This window comes from Electrophorus electricus, chromosome 16, assembly GCF_013358815.1.
Source record: "Electrophorus electricus isolate fEleEle1 chromosome 16, fEleEle1.pri, whole genome shotgun sequence".
In the NCBI taxonomy this organism is placed as follows: Eukaryota; Metazoa; Chordata; class Actinopteri; order Gymnotiformes; family Gymnotidae; genus Electrophorus; species Electrophorus electricus.
The window spans coordinates 8,510,583-8,537,906 of NC_049550.1; the positions used below are offsets into that span (position 1 = coordinate 8,510,583).

The 27,324-nt window shown below is 46.6% G+C and overlaps 3 protein-coding genes across 11 annotated transcripts in view; 1 reads left to right on the plus strand and 2 right to left on the minus strand.

The window, feature by feature from the left end:
* The first annotated feature begins 127 nt into the window (after positions 1–127).
* On the plus strand, positions 128–6,123 carry cdadc1 (cytidine and dCMP deaminase domain containing 1). Of its 2 annotated transcripts, XM_027010146.2 has the most exons (10): positions 128–554; positions 702–991; positions 1,453–1,550; positions 1,709–1,886; positions 2,078–2,635; positions 3,033–3,082; positions 3,861–4,033; positions 4,356–4,545; positions 4,748–4,805; positions 5,061–6,123. In XM_027010146.2, the coding sequence occupies exons 2-10, from the start codon at positions 871–873 to the stop codon at positions 5,150–5,152; spliced, it is 1,518 nt and encodes a 505-aa protein (XP_026865947.2). In that variant the 5' UTR covers positions 128–554; positions 702–870; the 3' UTR covers positions 5,153–6,123. The 2 variants fall into 2 exon arrangements, with proteins under 2 accessions (XP_026865947.2, XP_035390498.1); XM_035534605.1 differs by lacking the exon at positions 128–554 and having other exon boundaries at positions 567–991.
* cab39l (calcium binding protein 39-like) lies at positions 5,681–13,837 on the minus strand. The gene is made up of 9 exons (XM_027010147.2): positions 13,592–13,837; positions 10,940–11,098; positions 9,810–9,974; positions 9,384–9,502; positions 8,960–9,128; positions 8,804–8,863; positions 8,452–8,517; positions 8,158–8,301; positions 5,681–8,043 (listed from the first exon to the last, which is right to left on the minus strand). The coding sequence occupies exons 2-9, from the start codon at positions 11,039–11,041 to the stop codon at positions 7,864–7,866; spliced, it is 1,005 nt and encodes a 334-aa protein (XP_026865948.2). The 5' UTR covers positions 11,042–11,098; positions 13,592–13,837; the 3' UTR covers positions 5,681–7,863.
* Positions 13,838–14,344: 507 nt separating this feature from the next.
* The window catches only part of mcf2la (mcf.2 cell line derived transforming sequence-like a), a 48,727-nt gene continuing 35,747 nt past the window's right edge, over positions 14,345–27,324 (minus strand). For 5 of the 8 annotated variants that reach the window (XM_035534848.1, XM_035534847.1, XM_035534851.1 and 2 more), the window contains exons 11-31: positions 26,769–26,960; positions 26,344–26,535; positions 25,532–25,691; positions 25,087–25,127; positions 24,888–24,964; positions 24,547–24,613; positions 24,296–24,411; positions 24,123–24,192; positions 23,924–24,016; positions 23,319–23,411; positions 23,023–23,148; positions 22,644–22,865; positions 21,770–21,862; positions 21,606–21,684; positions 20,432–20,614; positions 19,737–19,829; positions 19,130–19,204; positions 17,211–17,317; positions 16,750–16,862; positions 16,061–16,164; positions 14,345–15,766 (exon numbers count right to left, since the gene is read on the minus strand). In XM_035534848.1, the coding sequence (XP_035390741.1) occupies positions 15,687–15,766; positions 16,061–16,164; positions 16,750–16,862; positions 17,211–17,317; positions 19,130–19,204; positions 19,737–19,829; positions 20,432–20,614; positions 21,606–21,684; positions 21,770–21,862; positions 22,644–22,865; positions 23,023–23,148; positions 23,319–23,411; positions 23,924–24,016; positions 24,123–24,192; positions 24,296–24,411; positions 24,547–24,613; positions 24,888–24,964; positions 25,087–25,127; positions 25,532–25,691; positions 26,344–26,535; positions 26,769–26,960 (2,376 nt within the window). In that variant the 3' untranslated portion in view covers positions 14,345–15,686. Of the gene's footprint in view, positions 15,767–16,060; positions 16,165–16,749; positions 16,863–17,210; positions 17,318–18,271; positions 18,347–19,129; positions 19,205–19,736; positions 19,830–20,431; positions 20,615–21,605; positions 21,685–21,769; positions 21,863–22,643; positions 22,866–23,022; positions 23,149–23,318; positions 23,412–23,923; positions 24,017–24,122; positions 24,193–24,295; positions 24,412–24,546; positions 24,614–24,887; positions 24,965–25,086; positions 25,128–25,531; positions 25,692–26,343; positions 26,536–26,768; positions 26,961–27,324 lie in introns of all 8 variants that reach the window. The other 3 variants (XM_035534854.1, XM_035534850.1, XM_035534853.1) reach the window with 3 other exon arrangements.

Here is a 27,324-nt window from a genome sequence, read left to right on the forward strand (position 1 = left end):
TCTTCTTTTAGCTGGTAGGTGTGAATTAAAATCATTTAATGCATGGGGGGGGGGGTCCAGTAGAGCCTCATCAACCTCTAAAGCCAAAGGCAATGTAAACAGGACATTGCTGGCAAATTTGTTTCAACACAGTACTGCTGAAAGGTTATTATAAAGCTTGATTTGTGGATTAGGCCTAATCTTTGCTTAAATTATAGACAGCACAAACCAACATTTCATGACAGCCACTTATGAAAAAGTAAACAACCTTTTTTTTGTTGTTGTTTCTCAGTGAGGTACCGTATTAACGGGGGGGGGGAATACTATAAGCTTCCAGAACGGATGGCAATATAATGTACGTCTTTGATTTGTCAGTAAAATGGGTATAACAAATGTTGAGTTGAAGCTTTAAATACGGCTTGCCTTTAACTAAACTTTTATTTATCATAACTCCATTTCTTTCATATCGGTGTACGACAGGACACGAGTACTGTACTTCAAAATTGTAGTGACGTAGTACAAGGTTTCCAGAGAAGCAGGACGTGGTACACGGAGCAGAGCTTGAGAGCGTCAAGGTAAACACTTCTCCGTTATATGCTCGTTCTCACCGTTAAGCGGATCACTCGGTTCTCTTGGCCGTGAAACCTACTTACTAGCAGAGTAATGTTGTTATAAAATGCGAACTCACGCCACGTCTGTCACTACGTGAACTTTCGCTTTAGAACGTTACCTGGGAATCGAAACGTACGCGGCTGGACGGAAGCTCCTCCTTACCGGCCGACGTCAAGCGCACATAGGAAGAGAATGAAGTGGGTCGTGTAAAGACCTCCTGATCACACAGTACCTCGCCGTTTTGTCGATGTCAAGCTTGGCTATAACGATTGGGACTGAATGGCAGCGTCAAACAACAAGTGGCCGCGTAAAGATTTCGAAGAAAATGGTTTCACCACAAACGGCGAGGACGTCCGCGATGTGAAGGAGACTAGTACACAGACCGACGCCAAAGTGCAAGGTTAGGACCGACCAGGCTTGTTTACCGAATCAACATAATTTAACGAACTTCGTCGTTGGCTCTTAATGAATTCCTTAGGCTATGTTAATCGTTATATGTGGATTTTGTTTGCAACGCAGTACCAGAGGAATAGGCTACTGCGCAGTCAGACACGCCGTCTACGTTTACATAAATGCTGCTTTGAAGGGATTACTGGAGGTGCTGTCAGTTTCTTTTCCGAAAAAATGGGCCGGGACGTCCTGTGGATACATTTAGTGCTGGGTGATACGTGGATTAGGTTTGCTTTCGTTCTCGCGTAAAGGATACGTGGTTATCATTTACACCGTTTGGAAAATGACGTCGTTTTCGTTTTTTCAATGGAAAACTTTACGTTAACACTCACTAACCGCGTACTACGTTTGTTTGTTTGTTTGTTTTTCCTAGTAAGAGTAATGGTGTTTAATAAATCGTATCTGTTTAAGGTCATGGACCTCGACTGTCCAAAGTTAATCTCTTCACATTGTTAAGCCTTTGGATGGAACTTTTCCCCAAGAGGGATAAAAGTCAAGACAATGAATCTGTAAGTACAGCTTTATCCTGTTAGAGGATTATATCTACCCCCCCCCCCCCCCCCAATTCAGCAAGGACTTCCTTATAAGACGTGTTGATGAAGTGTTAGTGAAGCCTAATTCCGGATTATTGCTCTTACTCAGATGTACTGTGGTATAACCCTTCCAGGCTCGTCTCACTGGTCTGGTGGTGGTCTGTGAGCAGAAAGTCCTGGGCCTGCATTGTTCTGGGCAGGAGCTGCATGTGGGCCAGGTGGCGGTGATCAGGCACGGGCCCAGACTAAAGAACTGCAGCCTGTACTTCTCCAGGAAGCCATGCTCGACCTGCCTCAAGATGCTCCTCAACAGTAAGCCACCGCTAAACCTTTTTAGGCCTTTTGTTTGGATGCAGTAGACATGTTGCTCCCTGGTCCAGAAGAAGAGCAGGGAACCCTGCAGTGCCTCACTGTGCAGACACTCACTAGCCCAGCAGTGTAAATGTTCAAAGGCCTTCTCTCTCTCTCTCTCTCTCGTTCGCTGGCTCTCTCCCTCTCTTTAGCCGGCGTGAGTGAGATCCGGTACTGGCCCGCTGATGCCGAGGTGAGCCTGGTACCGGGCGACCAGGAAGCCACGCTGGATGCCGCTGCCGCAGAGCAACTGAAGTCCAACGGCAGGCCTCACATCTGCGTGCCGTTCCAGAACCTTCCCGCTCCCATGCTCCAATTCGCCGAGGAGACCTCGAGGCGCAGCGACTTCCTCAAGAAGATGGCGGCAGACGACCACTCCCGGGACGTTGGCAAGCTCTTCTGCCGGGAACGCCGCAGGAACTGGGACGGCCTCGTGGCGAGGTTCCTGGTGGCAGACGCGGAGGAGCACAGGGAGCGGCTGGGGAAGATGGGCCTGGAGAACTTCTGCACGGAGCCGTATTTCACCGAGCTCCGGCAGCACATGCAGGACCTGATCAGGCTTCTGGCCTCAGTCGCCTCCAGCATTCCCTCTCCGGAGCACGGATACGGCTTCTACGAGACGGGAGCTGCAGCTGGCGCTCACAGAACACTACCTCAGGAGGTGGTGCGACACTGCATCGTACAAGCAGCGCTGCTGGCCTACAGAAGAGGTGAGGCACCAGGGTGTGCTTTTGGTTGTTATTGTTTTGTTTTTGTTTCTGGATATCTAAATCAGTAAGATGTGGAGATTGACTCTGAATGACCTTTACAAGGTTTTCTTCAGTCATTTGAAACATATCAATTATTTGTGCTTTTTTTTTTAAACTAGGGCTTTAAAACATTCATTGTTCAGTTACTGCTTCTACTTCATTCTGTCCCCTACTGTGTCACTGCCGTATGAACCAGCTCCATTTGTATCTCTCTGAGGACAGAAATAGATTCTTGTTTTTGAGAAAATTACACTTGCACATAACCCACTAATGCAATGCCAAAGGGGGAGAGAGACAGAGCGAAAGGAAGAATGTGTGTTTGTTTGATGTGTCTGTGTTTGTTTTTGTGGTATTGTAGAAGATCCTAAAGTGGGCGTGGGTGCAGTCATATGGGCAGAGGGCAGACTGGTGAGTTCAAATTAAAGTGATCACACTCTAGAAAGACTTTTTTTTTAAGCTCACTTCTGAACTAGGATGTGTAGGCACAAATGATGGAACCTATAGCCTAGTGCAGAAGTTAAAGTTGAGATGAACTGTCTACATGCTACATTGTTATTGTAGACGCGTGACGAACAATTACATTGGTGCTGCAGACACCCGCATGGCTGAGAAAGGGGGCGGGGCCTTTTAGCATCTTGTGCCATACCCTGTCCTGTGCCTTCGATGTTGTGATTCTATTGCTAGATATTACATTTTTGAGATGCTGTGATTTTAAAAACTCTGAACCCTTAACACGACATGGGATTAAAAAAAGATTGTTTCATTATTATTTCTAAAGTCGTGTGTGTGTGTGTGTGTGTGTGTGTGTGCTGTGGGTCATCAAACCCCGGACAAGAAGCTCCTTTGGAATATCGGAGCTTGGTCATTGCACTTGCAGCACTCATGCACGTGCACACACCCACACCCACACAGGCTGAGATTCATTTAGATGTTATCTTTGCTTATTGAAGCCTTTTGCAAGATATGATAAGTAGGGCATTGCAAGGCTAGTAGTTTGATGACTGGCAACAAAAACCGTGCATCATGCTGCCCTACAGAAAGGACAGCCGTAAATGCCAACAGGTCTAATAATAGCTCAAAGAAAGAAAGGCGGGGGGGTGTTGAACTATTAGCTATTTATTATCTATTAGCTATTTACTATTACCTATTTTTCACAGCCTGTCTGTCTCTCTCTGTCTGCACCCAGCCTCCTCGGTGTGACGGTACAGGTAGCATGTACCTGGTGGGGTGTGGGTATAATGCCTACCCGGTCGGCTCGGTGTACGCGGAGTATCCACAAATGGACGACAAGCAGGCAGAAAGGCGGCACCGCAAATACAGATACATCATCCACGCCGAACAGAACGCAATCACTTTTAGGTACGCGGGGGGACAAGCACGAGCAACCACGCCGCAAGGAGTTCAGGCTAAGGTCGACCTTCTTGATGGCGCGGACACCGTTCTAGAGAATTTTGTGTTGGCGTAGCCTAGACAAACCCGTAAGGACCACTTGTGTGATGGAGTCTCTGCGTTGTAACACAAACCAATTGCGGATGAAAGTGCATAAACCTAGTTAAGCCTAGGTCAGAGAGACGGAGAACCTAGTGTCAGCACATCAAACGGCACACTATAATATAAGGATGCGTTTAGATAACGTTCACCTCCATTTGGTGTGACGTTTTCATTCGATTTGCACTTTCAGGAACGCGGAGGTGAAGGAGGAGGAGAACACGATGTTGTTTGTGACCAAGTGTCCGTGCGACGAGTGTGTGCCCCTGATCTGGGGTGCCGGCATCAAACAAATCTACACCACCGACCTTGACAACGGGAAAAAGAAACACGACATCTCTTATGTCACCTTCAGCAAGCTTCACGGCGTCCAGAAGTTCGTTGTACGTTGTTTGGAGCAATCATTATAATTAAACTAATGAACCTATGTAATGACTTAAGTTTTACTAGATTCACAACTGATACTCTATTGAAAAATGTGCCATATAGTCTTAAATTCTATTTAAGATAGTGTCTAAGTAACCAATTTGTATTAGTAACATGGATGTTACTGTGTTATATTAACACACTTGTGTATTTTTTAAGTGGCAGAAGTCTTCTCTTGCAAGAAGTGCTCCTGAACAAGATGTGCTACCTATAATGAGTAAGAATTCATTCACTGCTATTAGGGTTGTTTTTTTCTGCACGTTAGTACATCTAAGTACAGGGTGAAGGGGAAAGAGTAACTACTATAACCTTGTCAAATTTTGTCTTAACTATTGTAAAGGAACTGACAGTATAAAGCGGCCATTTTTGCCACCACCATTGGTATGGTTTTGACACTTCTGTTCAGAGGGACTGAAGCGTTATAGTCCTTTTCCAATGACTAACACCAGACTTTCCATTTTGTCAATTGTAGATGGCTGCTTGAAACACAGAAAGGGGGAAGATTCCAATGGTCACTGCCTGAAGAGACTCAGAACAGGAGGAACTGCTTATGAATCCTTATAGCTCAGTACAGGTCTTGAGCCTTGACAACCTGAAGTCACTTTAGGAGAACTGAGCTCCCTCCAGAGTACCTCATCGTATTTATACAGTTTGATCGTTATATAAGACCCAACCGTTTCACTATGCACAGCACACTTTGTGTAAAGCATGTTTTGGGCTTAACCTGTTTTGCCTGACGCTGTTATCTCTGCACCCTGAGTGGTTGGAACATTTTAGAGACATGAACTGCAAGCTTCTTAGAACTAAACAGAAGACAAAAAAAAAACATTGGTTTTAACTTATAAATTAAAAAGTCAGGCTCTGATATTACCCATAACTTGCTTCATGACTTATTTTACCTGCCATATGTATATAAACACAAACATATAATGTAAAGGGAAGAAGGCTTAGGACCATATTTAGTGTAAAAGTTAAGGAACAGCGCTCCGGGGAAGATGGCTTACACTGTTACTGTAAACTCATGTTTTCTCCATGACTGTGGGTGTAAACTTTGCAGGTGCAGTTAACAGGACTAAAAAAAAAAAACCAATGTTTGAATTTTCCTTTATTTGTTGATATGGTACAATTAGCATTTATAAAGGAAGGTGGCGACCAAATGTAACGGGCAACGATTTCAGTTTGGATATTAGAACAGATACCATAATGCTTTTGATTTTATTTCAATGCAACTCCTTTGTAACACAAAGCTGTGAAGATACTGGAAAATTTGGCTCAGGTGCATGCTGAGTTTAAATGGTCGCCCCATGGCGACCGTGATGTTCCACGATTCACTTTACGTCGCGCAATACTGAACAGCTTACTTGAATCTGAGCTATTAATGCGTATTCAAACAGAGGGGAAGGCAAGGCATGAGAAACATGACCGCTCATTCAGAAAAAAATGACTGGGATATTTTTCCCATTGGATTTCAGTCCTTTTTAGTACTAACATAAAATCGTATTTAATCACATTCAAAATTCAGGGAAAAAAAAAAAGTTTCAAACAAAGGTTTGAAAGCTCAGCATGTGTATATATATATATAATAAAACATTAAATTTTCATGTAATTGGCATGTAACACGTGATAACATGGGCCCAGACTTCCTCAGCATACATGCTCCACTCAGTCCTATTACAGCTAACGGTTAAGTCACAGACATACAACTGAATCAGTCAAATGTAGCTGCAAAGAACAAAACCAAGTTTCTTCATCAGCGTAACTCAAATATAGTGAGTTAAAGAGGTTCACTGCTTAATTATTCAAATATGCTCGACTGGAACATATTTAAAAACAAACAAAAATAAAATTAAGCTCCCCCTGGAAATATTGGCATTAAAAAAATACAAAACATACTGGGAAAAAACAGGAAACGCACTTAAACACACAACAAAAAGGCACCTGTTTGTACGTTCGTGTCCTCGACTGTTTCACCTATGCATCTAATCAAAGTCTGCCAAAATCACAATGAAGAGCCAACACGACGGCTATAGACCAGAAAAGATCTTGGTGCTAAAGGAACGGTACGGCACAGAAATGACCCTGGTACTGCAGCTGTCCCACAACAAAGTGTTCAATAGTATTAGGACACTAAAGCATAGAACATACTACAGCAGTCTGCTATAAGCACTACAGCAATGCTGTAGGCCGGAAAGATCCACGGTACGGCCTGAACACTACACCTGCGTCTGTAGTTCTACGTGGAGGGCTGTAGTAAAAAAGGACAAACAAACAAACAACCCTTCTGGACTGCCACCACCTTTCACTGCCAAAAACTAACCCCCCCCCCACAACAGGTAAACATATCAAGTAAAAATAGAAAAACAGGAGGATTACATGGCCCTGTTTTGCCAACATAATTGAACCTATAACAAGAATTTAAAGTGTAGTTAAAGTGTCGTTAGGTTAATATCTTACTAAAGCAAACATTCAGAGGAACTGCACTGTCCATGGCAGAGAACCTAATGAGAAAAACACTGGTTTAACCGAACCATTCTTAAAAGCAGTTACTTAAAGCCACCACAGTGGGATGAGATCAATGTACTTTTTTTTTTTTTTTTGGGGGGGGGGGATAAATCCAACCACGTTCTGAGCCAATGGAGCGAGCGGCAAACCATACAGGTGCGTAAGAAACTTCAGCATACAGCGTCTAGAGGGGGGAATTAAAAATACAGGCTAGAAAAAGAATACAGGAATGCAACAGAGAAGTTTAATCTAAATATTGAACCTCAGAAAATCAAAGGCTTATAAATAAGTGGGGAATGCAACCATCCTTCTTACTAGTCACCTACTGGCGTCATCGGCGGAAAACACCAGCAACTTCCTCTCTGGCAGAGCTGAGCGCAGGGCGAGCGGCGTCTGGAGCGGTGGGCGCGAGACAGCTCTTTTAGGTCCTCGCCGTCACCCCACTGACTTACTACAACCTTTGGTTTCTCCTCCAACAAAATGAGTTGTTGTTTTGTTTTTTTAACAACAACAACAAAAACAAACAAACAAAAAAACCCATCGATGGCACAAAACTGAATGATGAAACTACCGAAAAGAAAAAGAAAAACAACTGAACGTCTGTGATCAAGAACTATCATTTGCAAGCCTCATGACTAAGAAAAGACAAATGTTTATGATTTTAAATATAATTATTATTGTTAATAGACTTTTTTTTGTTTTTTGTTTTTTTTGTTGTTTATTTTCCTCAGTAAAAAGATGAGGTGCTTAATAACGTGATCGCTAGCTAAGGTTTAGGAGGCCGGCTTCTTTAAGTCTCGTATCTGTTTGACGAGGTACGTCTTTTCGTCGTTAAACTGCTCGTCGTCTGTGCGGTCCTTCTGGAAGTTGCTGAGGAAGTCGATGAGCTTCGTCTGGTTTTTTAGAAGGATGTCTACGATGGGCTGTGTCTTGTTTGGGTTGGCCACAAACACCTGGGGAGGGAGACGCTGTTTCAGTGCCATCCGCGCCAAAGGAACGGAAGGGTTAGTGTTCCACTGGGGCCTGAGTGCGCACGTGGCCCTTGGGAACCAAGCGTGGCCCTTTACCTTGAAGACGTGAAAGGCCTCAAACTGGATGTTTGGACTCTTGTCTCTCAGGAGGTTCATCATCAGTTTGAGATTCTCTGGCTTGCTGATGTACCTCGTCATCACAGTGAAGTTGTGTCTGTCCAAAAGAAGCTCGCCCAACAGCTGACACACACACACACACACACACACACACACACACACACACACACACACACTTTGGTGACGGGGCCAACAAAGTCTTACCCTGGTCTTTTAATCTTAATTTTAGTCTTTCATATTCTACGCCGCACTGAGACACTACGGAACACGCACCTTCAGCGACTGCCTTTTTGTCACGTAGTTTTCGGAGTGCAGCAGCTTTTCGTAGTTGTCAAAGACCTGCGTGCAGAGGCAGACTGGGTCAAACGCCAAATATCGTCACTGAACCTGTTTGGCGTGGACGAAAGTGCTTCCCAATGACGTCTGGGTCACCAGTGGCCGGGAGTCTGGCCGTGCTTTTGGGGAACTCTCTCTCTCTCTCTCTCTCTCTCTCTCTCTGTGTGTTTGTCTCTCTCTTACCATTTCTCACATAAGCACATTCTCATGGGCCTTGTGTCTAATAATGTATTGTGTCTAATAAAAGTACTGACACACTGACACGTGCAGTGATGTACAGATTACTTACTGCATCGTAGTTCTGCTCTAAAAACTCCGCCACCAGAACCTTGTGTCTCGTAAGAAGGTCCTGGAAAAAAGAAAGGAAATCCCAGTCAGGACCCATCAGGAACCCCTGTCAAAGCGGTCCGTGCACAGCCCCCGCCAGGGGGGTTGGTTTCCTTGCCTTGAAGGTAGCGAAGGCGTCGGAGGCGATGTCGAAGGTGGACATCTCGACGTAGCTGAAGAAGTCGTCGAAGCGCTCCGAGTGCAGGAGGATTTTGGCGAGCGGCTCGTGCCGGATGCACTCACGGAGCATAATGCCGCAGTTGAGCGCCACCTGAGGGGTCTCATACCTGCAACAGGGGGGAACAGAATCAGCACCACACCTTTTCTGGTTAGCTACAGCGTTCACCCGAAGCCGCAGGAACGAAAGGTTGGGTGCAAAAGCTTCGTGGTGCAGGGTGGAACCTGATTAATGTTATGTCATCTCCAGCGGGACAATCAGTATGTTGTACTGTGTTATCATAAGTTATAATGTATAATGACATGTACAGTTGTGGAGCAGGTGGGGCTGTGGCACAGTTGAGGAGGTGAAGCGTGTGTCTGACCCTTTGAGCAGGATGAAGAGCACCTCCTGGTGGGAGCAGAAGTACTCCACCGTGGGACTGCGGGTGCCGATCTGTCGCCTCAGAATGTTGTTAAAGATCTGACACACATCTTTCTTACCCTGCACACACCGTTCACAGGCAGTGTCATTACAATCGTCCACAGTGTTTAAAACGCAGAACGCACGTCATCCTGCTTGCCATGTGGACCTAATGCAGCTAATAATTGTCAATATTTTCAAATAGCTAATATACAATTAAAACGTTTTTATTCATTTTTGTTTTGATTACACAAGCTTTTACTTTGCTCTCAAGAGCACTCCCTTCTGGCTCTGCGAATGAAAGATTTCTGGGAATATTATCTGTGTGGCCCTTCACACCGAACACACTCGAAACGACAAGCAGCAGCTTGGGAAAACCGCGACTCACCTCAAAGTCGATCACCTGCAGGTTCTCCACCAAGGAGATGAGCAGGCCGCTATTGTAGAGCTCCTGAGCCAGCTGGGCCACCGTCTCCGTGTGGGGCTCTTTGTCGTTGGTGCCGTACAGGATCTCCTTCATCGCGACCAGGCACTTCGACACCTCCTCTGACGCCTGCCGGGATCACACACACACACACACACACACACACACACACACACACACACACACACACACGAGTGAGTGCACACATTCATCTCGTCTTGTCCCTCATAGGGAAAACCCATTGGTCATTTGTCTGTCCGTCATCTCCCGTCGTCACCGGTTGTGATGAGATGGGAGGCCACTCCCTCCGGGGAGCAGCGGGCAGGCAGCTCTGTGCTTCACAGGCCTGGACCTTAGCAAGGACCTGCAGGGAAGCGTCTTGGCAATCAACTGCAAATGAACGCTCCAGAATACGGTGGCACCTCCACCTAGACAACCGCGCCACGTCTGATAGAGAAGCACAAGTGAAGCCCTGGAGCCAAGGGGAGCGGTAGCATGCGGGAAGTATTGGAGCAAAGCCTGACAGAGAGGCTTCACGCGCTCCCTAGTGCAGAGAGGCTGAGGTCCGGGTCAAGGCAGCTTCATGATGGAGTGCCCCGCTGGGAGAATTAATCAGTCATATGCGGTTTACAGATACCGTTCCAGGGTAGTACGGGTAGTTAAAAGTCTGTTTTCTAACAAATTTATTTTACTGTAACTTGGAGGATTTGTTCAAGCTCGCCCCATCGTCTGAAGCCGTCATCCGTGGCCAACAGCCTGAGAGTGGAATCGGCCGTTCTTTCGGAGAGGGAGTTTGGGTCGGTGTTTCTCTCTCTCCCTCTCTCTCTCTCTCTCTTTCTCTCCCTCTCGCTCTGGCTACTCACGGGGCGTCTGTGAGCTGCCAGTGCGTTACACCGTCACTCCGAGCCGCAGCTCGGAGAGATGTGATTGGCTGCATCAGCAGCGGAAGCATGTGACAGCCTTAGCCCTCCCTAGACGGCAGCTGCCGTGCGACAGGGGAGAAATCCCCGACGAGTAGGAACTGGCTATGACTAAAATAGGGAGAAAAATTGGAGTGAATCAGGGGTTGGCGTATTCCCAACAAGTCTACTCACCTTCTCCATTTTCTTGTCCTGCTTCACCAGAATGGACAGGTTGTCCTTCAGTGCTTTCACAATGTCCGTGGGGCTTTTGTGGGGTTTACCAAAGAGTGGCATGGTTGTGACCTGGGGTCTCTGTCTCACTCTTGCTATTTTTCTCGCTCTCCTCAAAACCTGCAAGGACGGGATGAGAGGAAGACCCAGAGGAGGTTAGACAGGGGCCAACGTGCTAGCTTGCCCTCTTCCTTCATCGGTGGGCAATACCCTTAAGGACACCATGTTGCTAAGCAGCCACCCACCCCCACCCCCTAGCTAAAGTGCAAATGGTTGTCATGACGATGGAACACAGTAGGATCCACACTCTATTTCAGGTTGAAATGGAAGTTTATGAACAAACAACCAGTAACACATAAAAAAACAACAACTACAAATATTTGGGAAATCTTAGGTTTCATTATTTGGACAAGATATAATAAATTCAAGTACTTCAGGTAATTGCAGTTATTAAAGGTAGTTTGGTGTTTCACAGTACTCAGACGCAAGATCAGTAAATGCTCTCTCTGTGATGAGCACTGACTCCCCCCCCCAAATTTACTTCATTCGAGGTGCATTTGTAACTAAGGGTCTTAAATCATACTACCAAAATAGAAAAGGCATCATCCATGAACTTCATAAAAGTTAGATTTGAGCAGAGGCACCCGCGCCTGTATAGAAGAGTTACACACTAGAATGGTGCTGATAGACACAGGCAACCTGAGCTTAAAAACAGCCTTAACACATGGAATAATTCAAACGGGGAAAAAAAAACCCTTCACCCACACTCTTCTTGAAAGCTGACATGGCCTAACTTGTGACTGGTAATCCTACGAGGTGAGAACCCCAGAGAGTAAGTGTGTACATGTGTGGCGAGTGTGTGTGTGTGATGTGTGTGTGCGTGCGTGCACGTGCACACACATGCGTTGTTTGACTGCGCCACCCCCCTACCCCCACCCCGGAGATTTTTCATTGCCTGCCAAGAGCCAGTGGCTTTGATCATGCAAACCCTGCCAGAGACCACTCTTAACACCCTTTGCTCCACAGGCCTCCTCTATAGTTTGAGGGGATATCAGAGTGCCTCCCTTGTTATGAATGTCTTCTTAAAATATATTCCACAAATGTCTAGGCCTGCTAAAGTCAGCAGACTCATGTGCACACACAGACGGGCCCAGTAAGTCTACAGTTATAACAGGTTATTAAAGGGTATTTACATGGCACTGATTGGTAATGACAATCAAATCGGCTGGTAGCATTCTGACCATACTACAGTAGTTTTTTTCTCTCCAGCTCAATCTGTTCATAAGCCTTTTAATTCCATCTGACCTCCAGTCACGAAAGAGTAGGTTCAAACTGTAGATTTACAGTAACTTTAAACACAAACTCATCCATTTCTTTTGTAAGCAGCAACATAACAAATAGTTTTTGTCCTACCTTGTGCTACCTTAGTTCAAACTAACCCAGGACAAAGACTGAACGGTATAACTATTATATATTCCTGAGTAGGCAGGAAAATCACGTGATCAGCATGCAACTCCACACATGGCTGAAGAGGTGTATAAATATAACCTTCCAAAGAGTCTGATCCGAAGTCTTGGTCTATGATCAGCTCCCAATGCCTGTAAATCTGGCCATTACGTTACCCACAGGGAGGCCCAGCTCCTCCTGCGTGCCTCTCGTATTTGTACAGCCCGATTACAGACTTTACCGAAGCACTCCACCTTTGACAAACAAACGCTGCGAGGCCCTAAAAACAACCGTAAGCAAACTAATGCTGAAAAAGTGGGGGTCAAAAAAGTGTAAATAAACAAGTTGAGGCATTCGTGAGGTGGGACTGGCTCGACTGCGCCAGTCATTCACAGACACAGTGCATTCATATTTCTCATGTGTGATCTGCAGCTACTTGAACCTGATGATAAAAGATTACGAGTCCAAAAAACGTTTAAGGTCAGTAGAGGGCTTGACCTTACGGGGATACATTTGATCAGCGATCAGATAATAAAAACGAGAATGCTGAACATGAACGGTTGAACATTTTAATTAGTTACGGAGTGGCCTAGACGTGCAAAATAAAAGTCTTCAAGCTAGCTACGCTATACTGTACAGTACGGGTATAACTGACGGCGTGAAATCGAGGGGATGTTGTCAGCCAGCAGATTTAAGGTATTTTAAGACCCGTTCACTAAATCTAAAGCGAAGAAACATGAACCCAAACGAAAGACGCTTCCCGTGCACCCGGACCGGCACACCGACCAAAACGGACAATATCTGTCGCGCGAAATGATCACGAAGACGCGATTCCGGCACACACACAAGGCGAATTAAACAGCAAAACACACAAACACACACTCACACTCACACTCTGCCTAGGTGCAGTCTCGCTATTTAACTTACAGTGCGCTTCCCCTTTGACCAAAAACAAGTCTGCCACTCGCAGGTCCGCCATGCGTTTAGCTACTGCCGTGAGACGACGGATTAAAAAGCAGCCAAAACCCTGGCGAAGGCTCCGCGTCGTTAGCGCATGTGTGCCTGCTCGATTTAAGTTTGTAACCATGTCAAGGACGACATTCATTTCGGTAAATGACCGTCGTCATCTTCCGACGTCTCAAACTGTCGCGGCCGTTGCATACTCACAGTGCAGCGGTGTTACTTCGCGTCTTCTCAGTCGGCTATCGTGCTTGCTGCCGTCTTGTTTCGACGTTACCGAGCAGTCTCTTCTTGTCACGCCAGCAGTGTGTGTGCTGAGCAAAACGTCAGAGGAACGTGCGTATGAGCGAATTAAACCGTGCGGACTTTTTTTTTTTAAGAAGGCAGTACAGAATTTCTCTCCGACTGAACCAAACGTATTTCAGTCTGAGACATTACGGCTTGTACCACTGGATCCAGTCAGTCTGCCCCCCCGCAACGGCTGATCTAGAATCGGTTCTGCCAACTAGTATAGCGAATCTCCCCGTTCTGAAGAACACACCAGTACCGTTCTCAGATCAGGGATGTTGTTATTGGTGGGTGGTCTCTCTGAAGGCGGGGCTATAGATTACCCGGATGTGAACGACGCCTGTGTCTGGCTAAAGACCTTTGAAGTGGCGCATGGCGGACGGGTAGAGGGAAGGCGGCTTATCCGCGCATCTGTACCGGGGACGGACTGCACGCCCGCGGCCACGCCTGGTGACTCATCCGCTGCGTGTTTAAATATGTCGTCGCTGCTGCGGTTAGGCCTACTGTGAAAACAAAAGCACCATAAAACGTAAACCGCGCGCTGACAAAAGACAGAAGATGAGATTCTGAGCGTTAATACGTGGGGTTATAATGGCGCAGGTTCACCCTTAATGCTCGTTTGCAAGCCACAGTATCCCAGTGGGAAAGTGAAATATGCAGGACTCAACAGAATCAAGTCAATGTCTCTCTGGACTTTATTCAGGCTTCCTCTTAATTCAACTTGTACAACCTCTTAAATACATATTTACACATATACATAGTTAGCAGTCACATATACCTTCATGACAATGGCTTATGAAAATAGAGATAACCAAGGGGATATATAGAGGATTTCATGTTGAGGTACGTAAATGCGACACTTAAGAACAGTAGACTTGGATGGCCACAGTAATGACTTCACAATTTTCTAGGATTAAAAGTTATTCTTTTGTCCTGGCTGGCCCAAAGAATGCAACTAAATATGTGAGAGCTTGCTGATGAATTGATTTGTTGACATTTTATTTCGCAATTATTTGTGCTGAAGATCTTATTACTATCTGAAAATAAAATTAAAATTATTGTTGTCTGGTTTTACACTTATATGCACACTATATAAGTTGTACGTGATAGTACAAGAAAACCACTGTATTTCATAAATGTAAATAAACAATTAGTAATAATGAGCAAGAAAATCTAAACAAGCTTCAGATATAGATGAAATACATTTGATGAAAAAAATATACAACAGTGTATATAGTTATTTTAATGGAAAAAATGAGGTAAAATTATCTGTACAAATCTTATTATACAGGAAATTATTTAAAATATACAGCTGTTTATGATTAATACATATACTGAGCTGGACTGGACATTTCACAGTTGTTTTGATTTCAAGAAACAGGGCAATGACTCCCAACAATCCATCTTAGATCACACATTCACGTCTTCCTACAGTCAAGCAGGGGATGCCGGCCTGTAAGAAGTGTGGGTCCTCCCTGAAAATGGGGCACACCAAAACCGTTTTTTATTCTCAGTACAGCACCAGTAAAATCACTATAACCCAGCAGAAGTGGAATGGTCACCGCTTCTAGTTCAGTGGATAAAGTGGTTGGCTTTCAGAACAAGGGTCACCAAAGTGCAACCTCCACGGGAGCCTACCTAAGTTGATTCGAACATATTTGGACCCGGTGTGCCTCACCTTCAGTTAAAACCAAGAAATGTTCACATAGTTTCTTTCCTGAGTGCTATGCGTGACTTTTTTCTTTTAACGTGAAATGAAATGTATAAGCTCAGTATGAAAAGTGCAATGCCATCATTTAATTGAATAGCTTTATTTAAAAAAAGAGATCAAAACTGGCTCATTTATCTTTCAGATTTGAATAGGGAAGAGGTGAGAATGAAACCATGTATTAAACTGATATGATTTATGTTCTGGTTCTAAACACAGTACAGGAAGGAGCTGTTTCAGCAGAAAGTGCAATGCATAGGAGCTGCCACTAGGCGGGGCTGTAGAAGCAGGTCTGAGCCACAGGTCTCAGGGTTTGATGTCCGAGAAGCTGGTGTAGGTCTCACTGCAGCTAGAGGATGTGCTCAGATTGCCCGACCCACTGCCTTCTGATGAACAGGACACAGACACTACTTTCAAATCACGTTCAAAACAAAACAGTACAAACTAAATGAAAATATTTTGTGACTATTTTTCCCAAATTTGACACGCTACCAACGCTAAAATTTTGGTCACTGTATATCTGTCAGTATAAACAAAGTTACACAATCCACCCATAAAGGGATCTTGAGTTTAAAAAAACCAAACTTAATTAAGCTTTGAGAAGCAGACAAAGTCTGTCGCCTTTTGTTGTAATGTTGAAAGCGAAAGGCCTTCAGCAGTGCAGGACTCCGGCAGCTCACCTGAGCTGGTGAGAGACTGGGAGGACTTGGACTCCCCGATCAGAGTGAGAAGATGAGCAGCCGACACCCAGCCCTCTTTACAGCTGCTCAGGTTCCGCACGAACCTGCAACATTTCACACTTTCACACCTACGGCCTCGCAGCTGTTATCATCTCAGTGCTGAACCATTCAACTGGGAATGACTATTTCACTGTACTGTTTTGATTATTATCCAGAGTAATAATCTAAACATTCTGTCCCCAAATCAAGCAAATGTGACCATGGGGGCTGGTTCCGCCTTAGCCTTCTCCTTCATTCTTAGACCTGTTAGGATTGCTGGTGTTCCTTTAACGAGCACTCGTGGCTCACCACCGGCCTGTAACGAGCGCTCGTGGAGCATCACCGGCCTTTAACGAGCGCCCGTGGCGCATCACCGGCCTTTAACGAGCGCTCGTGGCGCATCACCGGCCTTTAACGAGCGCTCGTGGCGCATCACCGGCCTTTAACGAGCGCTCGTGGCGCATCACCGGCCTTTAACGAGCGCTCGTGGCGCATCACCGGCCTTTAACGAGCGCTCCTGGAGCATCACCGGCCTTTAACGAGCGCTCCTGGAGCATCACCGGCCTTTAACGAGCGCTCCTGGAGCATCACCGGCCTTTAACGAGCGCTCATGGCGTATCACTGGCCTTTAACGAGCGCTCATGGCATACCACTGGCTGTCGCCTCCCTCACGGATGAGTTGCACCGTGTCTCCACTCTTCACTGTCAGGTCCTGAGTCCCTCCTTTATCGTAGTCAGCTACCACAACGTACCTGCCGGGAGACTGCACGTGTTTACATGCGCACGCACACACACACACACACACACACACACACACACACGCACACAGTTTTATTGCAAATAAACTAGAAGGTTGCTTTCTTTTGAGCTGCTAGCTCTTAGGGTGAATTAAGTTAATTAATTACGCAATAATTCTGCTGAAAAAAGTGTATCGGGAATGTCAATACTTCATTTGAATGCATTGGCTGAATATCAAATGACAGCTCTTATTTGCAGTGGTACCATTTCCTGCAGTGATACCGGTGATACCACTGCCTGCAGTGATACCACTGTGCCGTGACAGCATTTTAAAACAAGACTCTTGACTCGGCACCCCACCCCCATGACTCACCAGTTTCTTCCCCTCATCCTCGGGATCAGAGTTTGACGGATCCTCGGCACTGGAGTAACCGTCGTTCTCCTCCGAGGCGTCCAGAGAGAGGGAGACCTTGTTGAAGCCTGCGGGTGGGCAGGAGCGAGGGAGGAGTAAACGAACGGCACACGGGCGAGCAAAGCGCGCAGACACTTTTTTTTTTTGGCTACTGTGAGACCACCACCAAAGTAGGGAGAAATGGCAAAGATGATCCAATTGTTATGGAAAGAGCACATGCCACATACAATTAGCCTCATGCCACCAGACACTGCTGACCTGACATTCGTGTTAGCACGTTTGCGCGGACCGTTCCCTTTGAAGGCGGGAACACGTCCTATTGGCTGAGACGACCACGGAGGACGCACCCTGGTGGAGGCTGTCTACTACTCCAGTGGGGTAGTAAATATGAGGGCCTTAGGCCCCTGGGTTTTAAACTTACTTCAACATGAATTGGCCACTTGTGGCTCAGGAGTGAATCAAGGGGCCACTTGTTGAACGGGGGATCTTGGATAAGCGGCCCGCCGAGCTGTTGCTATGGCGTTAACAAACCTGTGATGTCAGAAAGTGAAGTCCTAACCAAGAACCACCCATCAGTAGACCCAGAACAGGCAACGCCGCATGCAGAAATCAGGAGCGCGTCTGATTCGTGTGGGATTTGTCGATTCCTTGTCGTCTTTTTTCAGTACGACACGGACGCAATTGGTCAAATTGGTCAAACCAAATTCAACAATGTGGAAAATTCAAATTCAGAACATTTACTTCAAACAAGGCCAATACTGCTACTAAATAACAATTGCAAGTGACGACCAGCTGGCGCGGCTGCAGCGTGACGGTACTGTTCGGTCCAGCTCTCATTGCTATTAGGGTAGCCACGTTAGCAACTGAGAGCAAAGGTCGTCAGGTAAACCACTTCTTTCTTTTGTGTGTCGCAGTGATTGATGAGATCGGTGTGAACCGAAGGAAGTGGTAATAGTTTAAAAAAAAGAAGAAGAAAAAAGTCAGAGGTCAAAGTTCACCCCACACCAGGCAACTAGCTTTACCTCGCCGTCTAGTCTGTAAGAGGCTAGAGGTGCTCATCCATTTGACCCTGCTGAGGGTGAAGTTGGGAACGGCATCTGAGGGAGAGGCAACCCATCGTTTAGATTTGAACCAGACATGTGCCAGATGCGATGACAGAGGCCAGTGTTGGGCCTTGGAAGAGTCTCAATGGAAAAATGTGCGAACAGTGGTGATGAGACTCAAACAATAAGCAAAATGAGCAAGTCAAAAATAAGCTTTGGGTTCCAGAGGTCAAATGATAAAAAACAAACAAAAAAAACCCAAACAAACACATGAAAAAAGAATCTCAGGGCCCCCGTTCTTTGTGCATGGACAACTGCGTTTGCTGGACTGCTGAGGCTTTGACATGAACCTGAAGTTGCCAAATCTTAACAGTTTTCTTCTAGAAAGGCACTGCTTTGCCAGAACAGACGTGTGTGTGTGTGTGTGTGTGTGTGTGTGTGTGTGTGTGTGTGTGTGTGTGTGTGTGCATGTGTGTGCGTGTGTGTGTGTGTGTGTGTGTGTGTGTGTGTGTGTGTGTGTGTGTGTGTGTGTGTGTGGAAGGTCTGCTGTGGCCACACAAGTGCACTCACACACACAGTTATCTCCAGTCTGGCTGGCTATTCTAATGATGTTTGCACTTGATGAAGACAACAAATTAGTGTTTGCACATTTATCACGATTACAAGATTTGGTAACGTCACCTTATCTTGTATTTGTTTGGCAGCATACAAAGAACAGTGGCCTGGTTGAGACATACGTATTTTAAAACAAATGTTCCAAAACGTCTGCCAGGAAGCTAAAGTGACCAATGAGGGACCCGGAGGGCAGGACTGACGTGATTTAAAGGTCCAGTGTACCTCTGAAGCCAAACGGGGTGGGATCACTCTTAATCTCATGCCGTTTGGGTTTGTGATCAGGGCTAGGGGGAGATCCTTGAAGCCAGGCGAAAGGAAGCAGAGGAAAATAGAGAAAGCGTTTTTAAAAAAGGGAAACTGTAGACAGGAAGGAAGGAGAGAAAACAAGATGAGTGCATTGGCTGTAAGAGAGACTTGGAGCACTCTCCAGACGACTACGTACTCCCTACAAAGTGCACTAGTAAGTAGGAAGCTTCTACAACCCCATGAGTGAGCTCTCTCAGAGGCTATTCTGTTAAGGGGCAAGGAGCTTGACTATTGTATGCCACTGTGCTTCTATACTAGGCTATCCAAAACTACAGTGTACCGGGAGAGCAGAGAGTGATCATGGGTAATGGCTTTAAATACTCGGGGGCAGTAGCAGCTCTGTACCAGGAATCAAGTCTAAACATAATCTTAATGTGATTATAGGAATGAGAACCATGTCCAAGATATAACAAACATTAGTATGCGGCCGTGTCTGATGATGAAAGAATTCACTGAAAACGGAAGGGCTGACTGTAAATCAGCACAGGGTGACGCGCGGATCGTCGCTGGGATACTGCTGTACCTTTCTGACTCTTGAGGTTACTGAAGCCCTGCAGTGTAAACCGCTTTTTGGCCACCGCTGCCCTGTCTGTGGAGGGACTGGTTACCGTCTCATCTACGTGGCACAGAGACAAAGAGAGAGAGGGAGGGAGACAGAAGAGAGTGAGAGAGAGCGAAGGACGAAGGACAGTGCAAGAGAAAGACAGCAAAGTAACAAAGCAAACGGGGGGTGGGGTGGGGGGTGTAAAGGATCAAAGACAAAGAGTGAAAGAGAGTGAAAACAAAGGATTAGTAACCCCAGAAGGATCAAAGTGAGGAGAAATAGAATTACACCGAAGTAAAGAGGCATTCAAAGGAAGAGTCAGACACAGGTTACAGCGCACACGTGACCATGACCACGCAGATCTGCCGTCTGGAACGGGAGGAGGGAATCTCACGTTTTCAGCCTCACACGGTTCCTGTTGTGCCTTGGCGTCTTGCGATGGAGCACATTTACAGTTTCAAATAAATACTTCACCTAAAAACAATAACGTCAGACACTAAAAGGAAGCTAATGACAGCTAATAAAAGTTAATTGTGTGTGTGTGAGAAAGTCAGCATACCGCTTGGTCCTCTCAAAGAACAAAATAGTAAAAATATCGGAGGTGCATGTTTACAACCCTGCTTGGCCCCCGAAAATGAACTTCTCTCACACTACGATGGCACCCCGTGCCTCACCTTTGACCTTGTCTGCGCTTCTCAGCGCGGGCACCGAGGCCGAGTCGGGCACAACGAGCTCCGCCTTCTCCTCCCCTTTCTTCAGACTCTTCTGATTGGACCTGAAGGGGCTCAGGCTGATGACGGCGCCGTTGGACGAGAGCAGCGAAGAGAACTGCTCAGATGTCTTCTGCTGTCTGGCCTCTGGGGTAGATGGCAACGCAGGAACAGTATCTGTTATTACAACCCTTCCCAACATACCAGGAGACAAACAAAATCTGAAAGCTGGTTTTAATTCGTCCAGTGATGAGTACAGGCTTGCGTTGTTACGAAGGAGAGACGGGTAGATCAGCGGTAGGGTCTCTCTCTGCGCGTTTCTGTCTTGCTCTCTCTCTCTCGCTCCCTCTTTGTGTGTATGTTTCCATCTCTCGAGTCAGTTCAGTGCTGCTTTATTGGCATGAACGTTACAAATGACACTTTGCTGCCAAAGCAAATTAATTTAAGAGGAAAGGAGGAGGAAAGTATTGAATAAAAAAAAAAAACCCAACATGACAGGAAGCCACAAATCTTGCTGCTTACGCGATCAGCCCACGTTTCTCTGTGAGGACACAGAGCGGGGATCTAACTGATCCCTGTTCTGACCGCCTGGCTCTCCCAGGAGCACGGCCTGTCTCCCGGGCAACCGATTCAGGGCTGAGCAGCGTCGATTCTGTGGATTCTTTCCAAAATCGGATGCATTTTTGTTTCGCGCCTTTCTACGTTTAGCCCGTCAGGCCAGGACGTCCGAACGGAGCGAGTGGGAGGCGCTGAGACTGAGATATTCGCAAAAATGTTTGTGCTCATATTTGAATGGTTACTAGCAGAGGACATTTTCCTAATTCTGATGGGTGTGTTCCTCTGGACACACCTCTACAGAATTCTGCATGCGGTGTTTCAGTTGAGTGTTGGTCCCAAATCGTGAAATCGTTTCGTGTCAGAGGTCCCCATAGATCACAGCTAAGTTTGTTCATTCATTCTAATGTGGAACTGGCTGTAAGTTCTCTATGCTTTTCCTCTAGAACTAATTATGCCTTAATACTTGTGTGTGTGTTTGTTCAATATTTATTCATTTTAAATGTACAGTCATGATTTTTAGTTTTTTCTGCTCTTTGTGTCTCTCTTTTCCCCGTGTCGTGTCTCGCTCTCCGTCTCTCACCCCTGCATGCTTTCAGCTGTCCGGTCAGAACTTTCCGGATTTCATTCACCCACGCTGTTTTGATCTCCGGCGTCGGTGCCTGAAAGCGAAAAGACCGATCCAGTATGTATCGTCTCGGCTTTGCGGACTTTCTGGAATTATGCTTTCCATTGGGGAGTGTTCACCTGGACGATGTAGACCTCCTCTCGCGAGTTGCACCAGATCTCAAACTTCTTGTTGTCTCCTTTAGCGTTCTCCGTGATGCCTACAGCGCTCATCTGTAGAGGAGAGCAGTAACCGTCACAAACCTTCACGTTTACAAGCCAATAAAACACAGACTTCCATACACAACTAAACGTTATAAACGTTCACACCTGCTACACATAAATACAGAACCAAAAACCTTTCTGTTGCATTTTCGTTAGTGTGCTTCGATATGAAAACATATTTATGGCTACAGATGTTAGACTGAGAGATTATAAACAGATTATAGATTAAATGAAATGATGAGCGTGAAGAGCACTTGCGTAAAGTGTGAGGTCAGTCGAACACAAAGTGAACATTGAAAGCTAAGAAAGTGTGTGAACAGCTGGAGCAGGTCATGAACGACGTCATGAACTTTAAACACCAAAGACACCGCACTGTCAATGTTGGGGGTCCTCGAGGATGTAAGAGCATCGAGTCTCCAATTAAATGAGTGTTAAAACTAAACAGCAAGTTTAGAAGTAAAACCTCATCATGCGAGAGTCTGGAGAGAAAAAAAAAAAAAAAAAAAAAAAAAAAGACATTTACAAGCTCAAGGAAAGCCTCGTCGTGACCGTGTGGCAGCGGTTCCATTTCTCTAATTAGCACGGCCCGCAGGCTTGAGCTCGTCGGCAAACGCGAGCATTTGGCAGCAAGTGTGGGGGAGGGGCTTTGAGACGTTTGTACTCTGCTGCTGGAGACCTGCGTCCCCGCAGATTACACTGTTAGAACTGAGCACGGAGTCTCCTACTGCGGTAGGACTGTGCAGCGAGACAGACCGATCGGCGGGACGGGCTGGCGGGCGGCAGGTCTCACGCTGAGCGAGTGTTTGAAGCTGTAGGAGGGAGCTTTCTCGTAGCCCTCTCCGCTCTCCTCGCGCCTCTTGCAGAAGAGCAGCGCCCTCTCGTGCAGGAACAGGTGCCGCTGCATGGGCTTGAAACGTGCCAGGTCCTTGACCTTGGCGTGACCTTTCTTATGCTCCGTCCACACGCTGAACGACCCCTGCATCAGTAGTCGGCCCAGCTCGCTCAGGTTACCCTGGAGACAGTGGGTGAAAGGTTGAGGTTAGATTTTCGGTGTCCCTGATGCAATCTGGAGTAACGTGTGCACGTTTTCTTTAGTACAGGTCTTCATAACTCCAAACAGAGACACCTTTACTTGTGCATATAGAAATGACCCTCCTGGGCTCCTGTACCTCATATCCAGTGATGGCTATGAGGTGCATTGAGTCATTGACAGCTTTGAGGATGCCAAGGATGGAGGAGAGTGCCTCCTGTAGGTCTTCTGAACCTTCACAACTTTTACTGTACTTCAACAGCTCCTAAATGTAGAGAAACGCAGCACAAACCCACATCCACATTTAATTAGCTCATACCATCATACTAATTAATACTAATGAACATGAGGCTTAAAATCGCACTTACAATGAGAGATTACTCTGTGTGTCTGTGTGTGCGAGAGAGAGTGAGCGAGCGTGCGGAAGGTGTCCACCTTGAGGAGTAGCTGATATTTGGTTATGCGCTGTACAGGTTTCAGCAGATAGGAGTCCAATCCCAGCTTATGTTCCAATTTCCTCTGGCACTCCTAAACACACACACGTGCGCACACACACCTTAAACACCGCAGCACAATGAGGCATTCTTCAAAAGAACCGTACCCTGCAACGCTGTTATCTTTACTGCACTACAGCAGGTTATAAACAACTCACTTCCCCCACACACCCACAACATTTATACATGTAAAGGGCCATCAGGGAAGTTCACCAGTTCCAGTATAGCACACCGGCGCTCCCAGTCCTGGTCCCTAGGCTCCCCTGTACTGCACACCCCAGCACACCCCTTGTAAGCCCTTGTAGGGTTTGGGGCTTAGCTGTGGTATGTGTGTACCAACACTGACATAGTGAAGAGTGAACATGCACTCATCAGGTGCTGTGTTGGGAACACACCAGTGATTCTGGGGTCAAAGGTGAAGGACAGTTAACTCAAACTGTGCATGGCAACATCTAAGCTCCGGTTTCTATCAAAAAACACTCTTTTGGTCTGGACCAGGAGGAGCTGGTGGGTTTCCGTGGAGACCCAGTCCAGACGGCTGTTCACCTGGAAGAAGGCGCAGTCCGAGCACTGGCGCCATAGTGACTCAGAGCGTGGCTTGTTCTGACAGTACTTCTCGTAAATCTGAAGGTCAGCCATCTGAGGGAGGAGAGCAGAGGAGAGGGGAACATGCCGTGAGACGCTGCGAGTCTCCGCGGAGACGTGACGTCTGACGGTTGGGCTACACGTGCTGAGCTGCTTTTACCCGTTCCAGGAAGCAGCGGCCCACAAGCTCAGGGCAGTCCGTGTAGGTCTCGAGCTCTCGGAGGAATGTTCTGGAACACACACAAGCATGAGCATGAGTAAGCTAGCTATAATACGCCCCCCCCAGGGTCAATGAGGGAGGAGGTTTTGAGGTAAGTGAGGGAGGATGCTCACTTGTTGTGGAAGTGGTAGATCTCAGCCATGTTGCCGAACAGCACATCCTTCTTACTGTGCAGCGTAGTGGGGATAAGTGTAGCCATGCTGGGGTTATCCATCTCATCCGCGTAGCCCTGGGACACATTCTAGAGGAGTCAGCTCACAACCTGTGTGAGCTATGTGTAATGCATGTTGTGTGTGTGTGTGTACACATGTACAGGTGTATGCGTGCATGAGTGTGTGTGTGTGTGCGTGTGAGATCTACTCACCTCCAGCACACACAGCAGCTCCTCCACATATGCTCTCTCTGTCTCCAACAGCTCATTCATGACATGCCTACACACACACACACACACACACACACACACACACACACACACACACACACACACACACACACACACACACACACACACACACACACACACACACACACACACAGACCCAGACCCAGACCCAGACCCATGCCTTAATGCTTTATACAAAATCTCAGCTCCGATCACACAGCAGGTACAACAAGCACCCTCTAGTGTTCAGTGAAATTGAAAAAGTTCTCAATGGACCCTTGACCCTTTTGACTTTGACCCCATGCTCCCTACCCACAACTCACCGCCTAAGGACAGCAAGATTTTCCTCCTCTTCTGAGAGAGACGGGTGTCTGCTGCCATTCTGCAGGAGTGCGTCCTCCTGGTAACACACACACACACACACAATTAGCTCTACATTACATATACATCTATTCTCAAAAATCTTGTGTCACAGACTGATAGCTAGTATACAATTACACCAACATGTAACTATATACTTACTTTTTTACTGATATCAGCTGAGGACGTTTTCTCTTGATTTGCTACAGAAGATAATAAAGTTTAGCATTTGATTATAGAATAGTTCCAACGCCCCAGTAACTATATAAGTGAATAAAACTGACAAATTTTCTTACTGGTAAGAAACATATTAATACATCAGCTTATACCTAACAGAGTATTTTCGAGATTCACCGGCAGTTTGCAAGCCATCACTAGATGGCACCAAAGGAGTGGGAGTCGCAATCCCTTGCTGCACGGGGCAGGCAAACCCTGAGAGTGTGACAGGTGCATGTGTGTAACGACATTGAAGGGACTGCTGCATTGCAGTCAGTGCTAGCTGCTCGGTATATGTCAGTACAGAGTCAGTACGTCAGTACTAGGCGTATCGGGCTCGGATCGTCCCCGGTTCTGTTCAGCTGCTTGGAGTGCAGTAGGTGGCCATTACCGGACGAGGAGAGGGGCGATTTGACGACGGCCTCGGGCCGTGGGGCCACCGGCTGAACGGGCCGCGTCTGCTTGGCAGCGAGCTTCTTCAGGCTCACCCTCCTCTTCTCGAACATGTCCTCCACCGAGTGCTGCTTCTGGAAGACCCGCTCCACTTGTTCCTACGCCGCCCAAACAACCCCAACCACGCACACGCTTCAGCCGACAGCACCCTCGCCTGCTGCACGCGGCCGGCATTAGAGTGCGCTAGCTTTATGTTAAACGGCACGTTACACACAATCCCCCCCACCCTTATAGTGCGGAAACAACTAACAATGACGTAAAAAGAGTGTCATCAGAAATTATTCATCCATACTCATTCACAGTAAATCATAATATTTATGAATTCTACTCATATGCTTAAAACAGCATTTAAAACAGCTTGTAAAACAGCATGTAAAACAGTATGTAAAACAGTATGTAAAACAGTATGTAAAACAGTATGTAAAACGTGCTTTGCCCAGTAGGGTGATCATGGCTAATAATGTCTGAAAGCTAGTAGAGACCAGGTAGCACAATCTCATTTGAATAATGTAAATGATTCTAATATGTTTTACTTCATTAATGCGTTTGAATAGAGAACATAACGTCAAGGATTGACGTTGATGAAGAGCATTAAATTTGGATCGGTTGTTTACTTGTGTGGGAACAGTCATTTCAGACAGATCTGCATATTATAAACAGGTGGTAAATGTCGAGTAACAGTTAAGATAATGTTCAGTGCTGTTTAATTCTGAGCTCTGGAGTCTGAGCCGTGAGACCAGATCTGCTTACGCGGAAGTTGGCGGTCAGCACAGACTCATACTCCCTCCAGATGCCACTCAAGTCTGTCAGCTTGTGCTGATTGGCCGTATCCAGGTAACGCTCAATCTCCTGCAGGGCTGCCTCCGCCCCGTCCTGTGACTGACACTTGTCAACCGGCTGGGAGGCCAGAAGGTAAATGCCATCGTCACACCACCTGGTGGCCTGCATAGAGGGGACGACAGAACCACTATTTCAACTATATCAAATTATTGTGACGGGTGTTCCAGAGTTATTTAATAACATCTGTTATCACTGCTAATATCGGGTCATACATCATATGATTAACAACCTGTAATGAAACAGATACCCAGAAATCGTTACTGGGTACGAGGATCGACACCGATGATGTTACCAGTTGCCGTTTCTGCGGTGCAGACAGTTAGGTGGTGTCCTACCCTCTTCAGACTGGAGTGGAGCTCCACGGCTTTCAGCAGGTGGCTCTTCTTGGCCTTCAGCACGGACCCCACCTCCTCGCACACCGCCCGCAGCTCCAAGCATTTGGGCAAGATGGAGTCGACCGCGTAGTGGGAGCCCTCGATGAGGGCGTCGGCCTCACAGGCCAGGGCCAGCGCCCGGTCCAACACCTCCTACCGACAGAGAGGGGAGGGGGAGTTAGAGAAAGAGAGAGAGAGAGAGAGAGAGACAGGGAAAGACAGAATTATAGAATATGTAATACTATGGTGGGTCTGTGGTTGTGTGTGTGTGTGTGTGTGTGTGTGTGTGTGTGTGTGTGTGTGTGTGTGTGTGTGGAGCTGAAGAGAGAATGGGAACTGCAGTCCCATACTGCAGTAACTGTTCCCCTCCCCCTTCCAGACTACAGCAACAACCCCTACACACACACACACACACACACACACACACACAAACACAAATACCCACACACACACAAACACACAGTCACATACTGCAGTAACTGTTCCCCTCCCCCTTCCAGACTACAGCAACAACCCC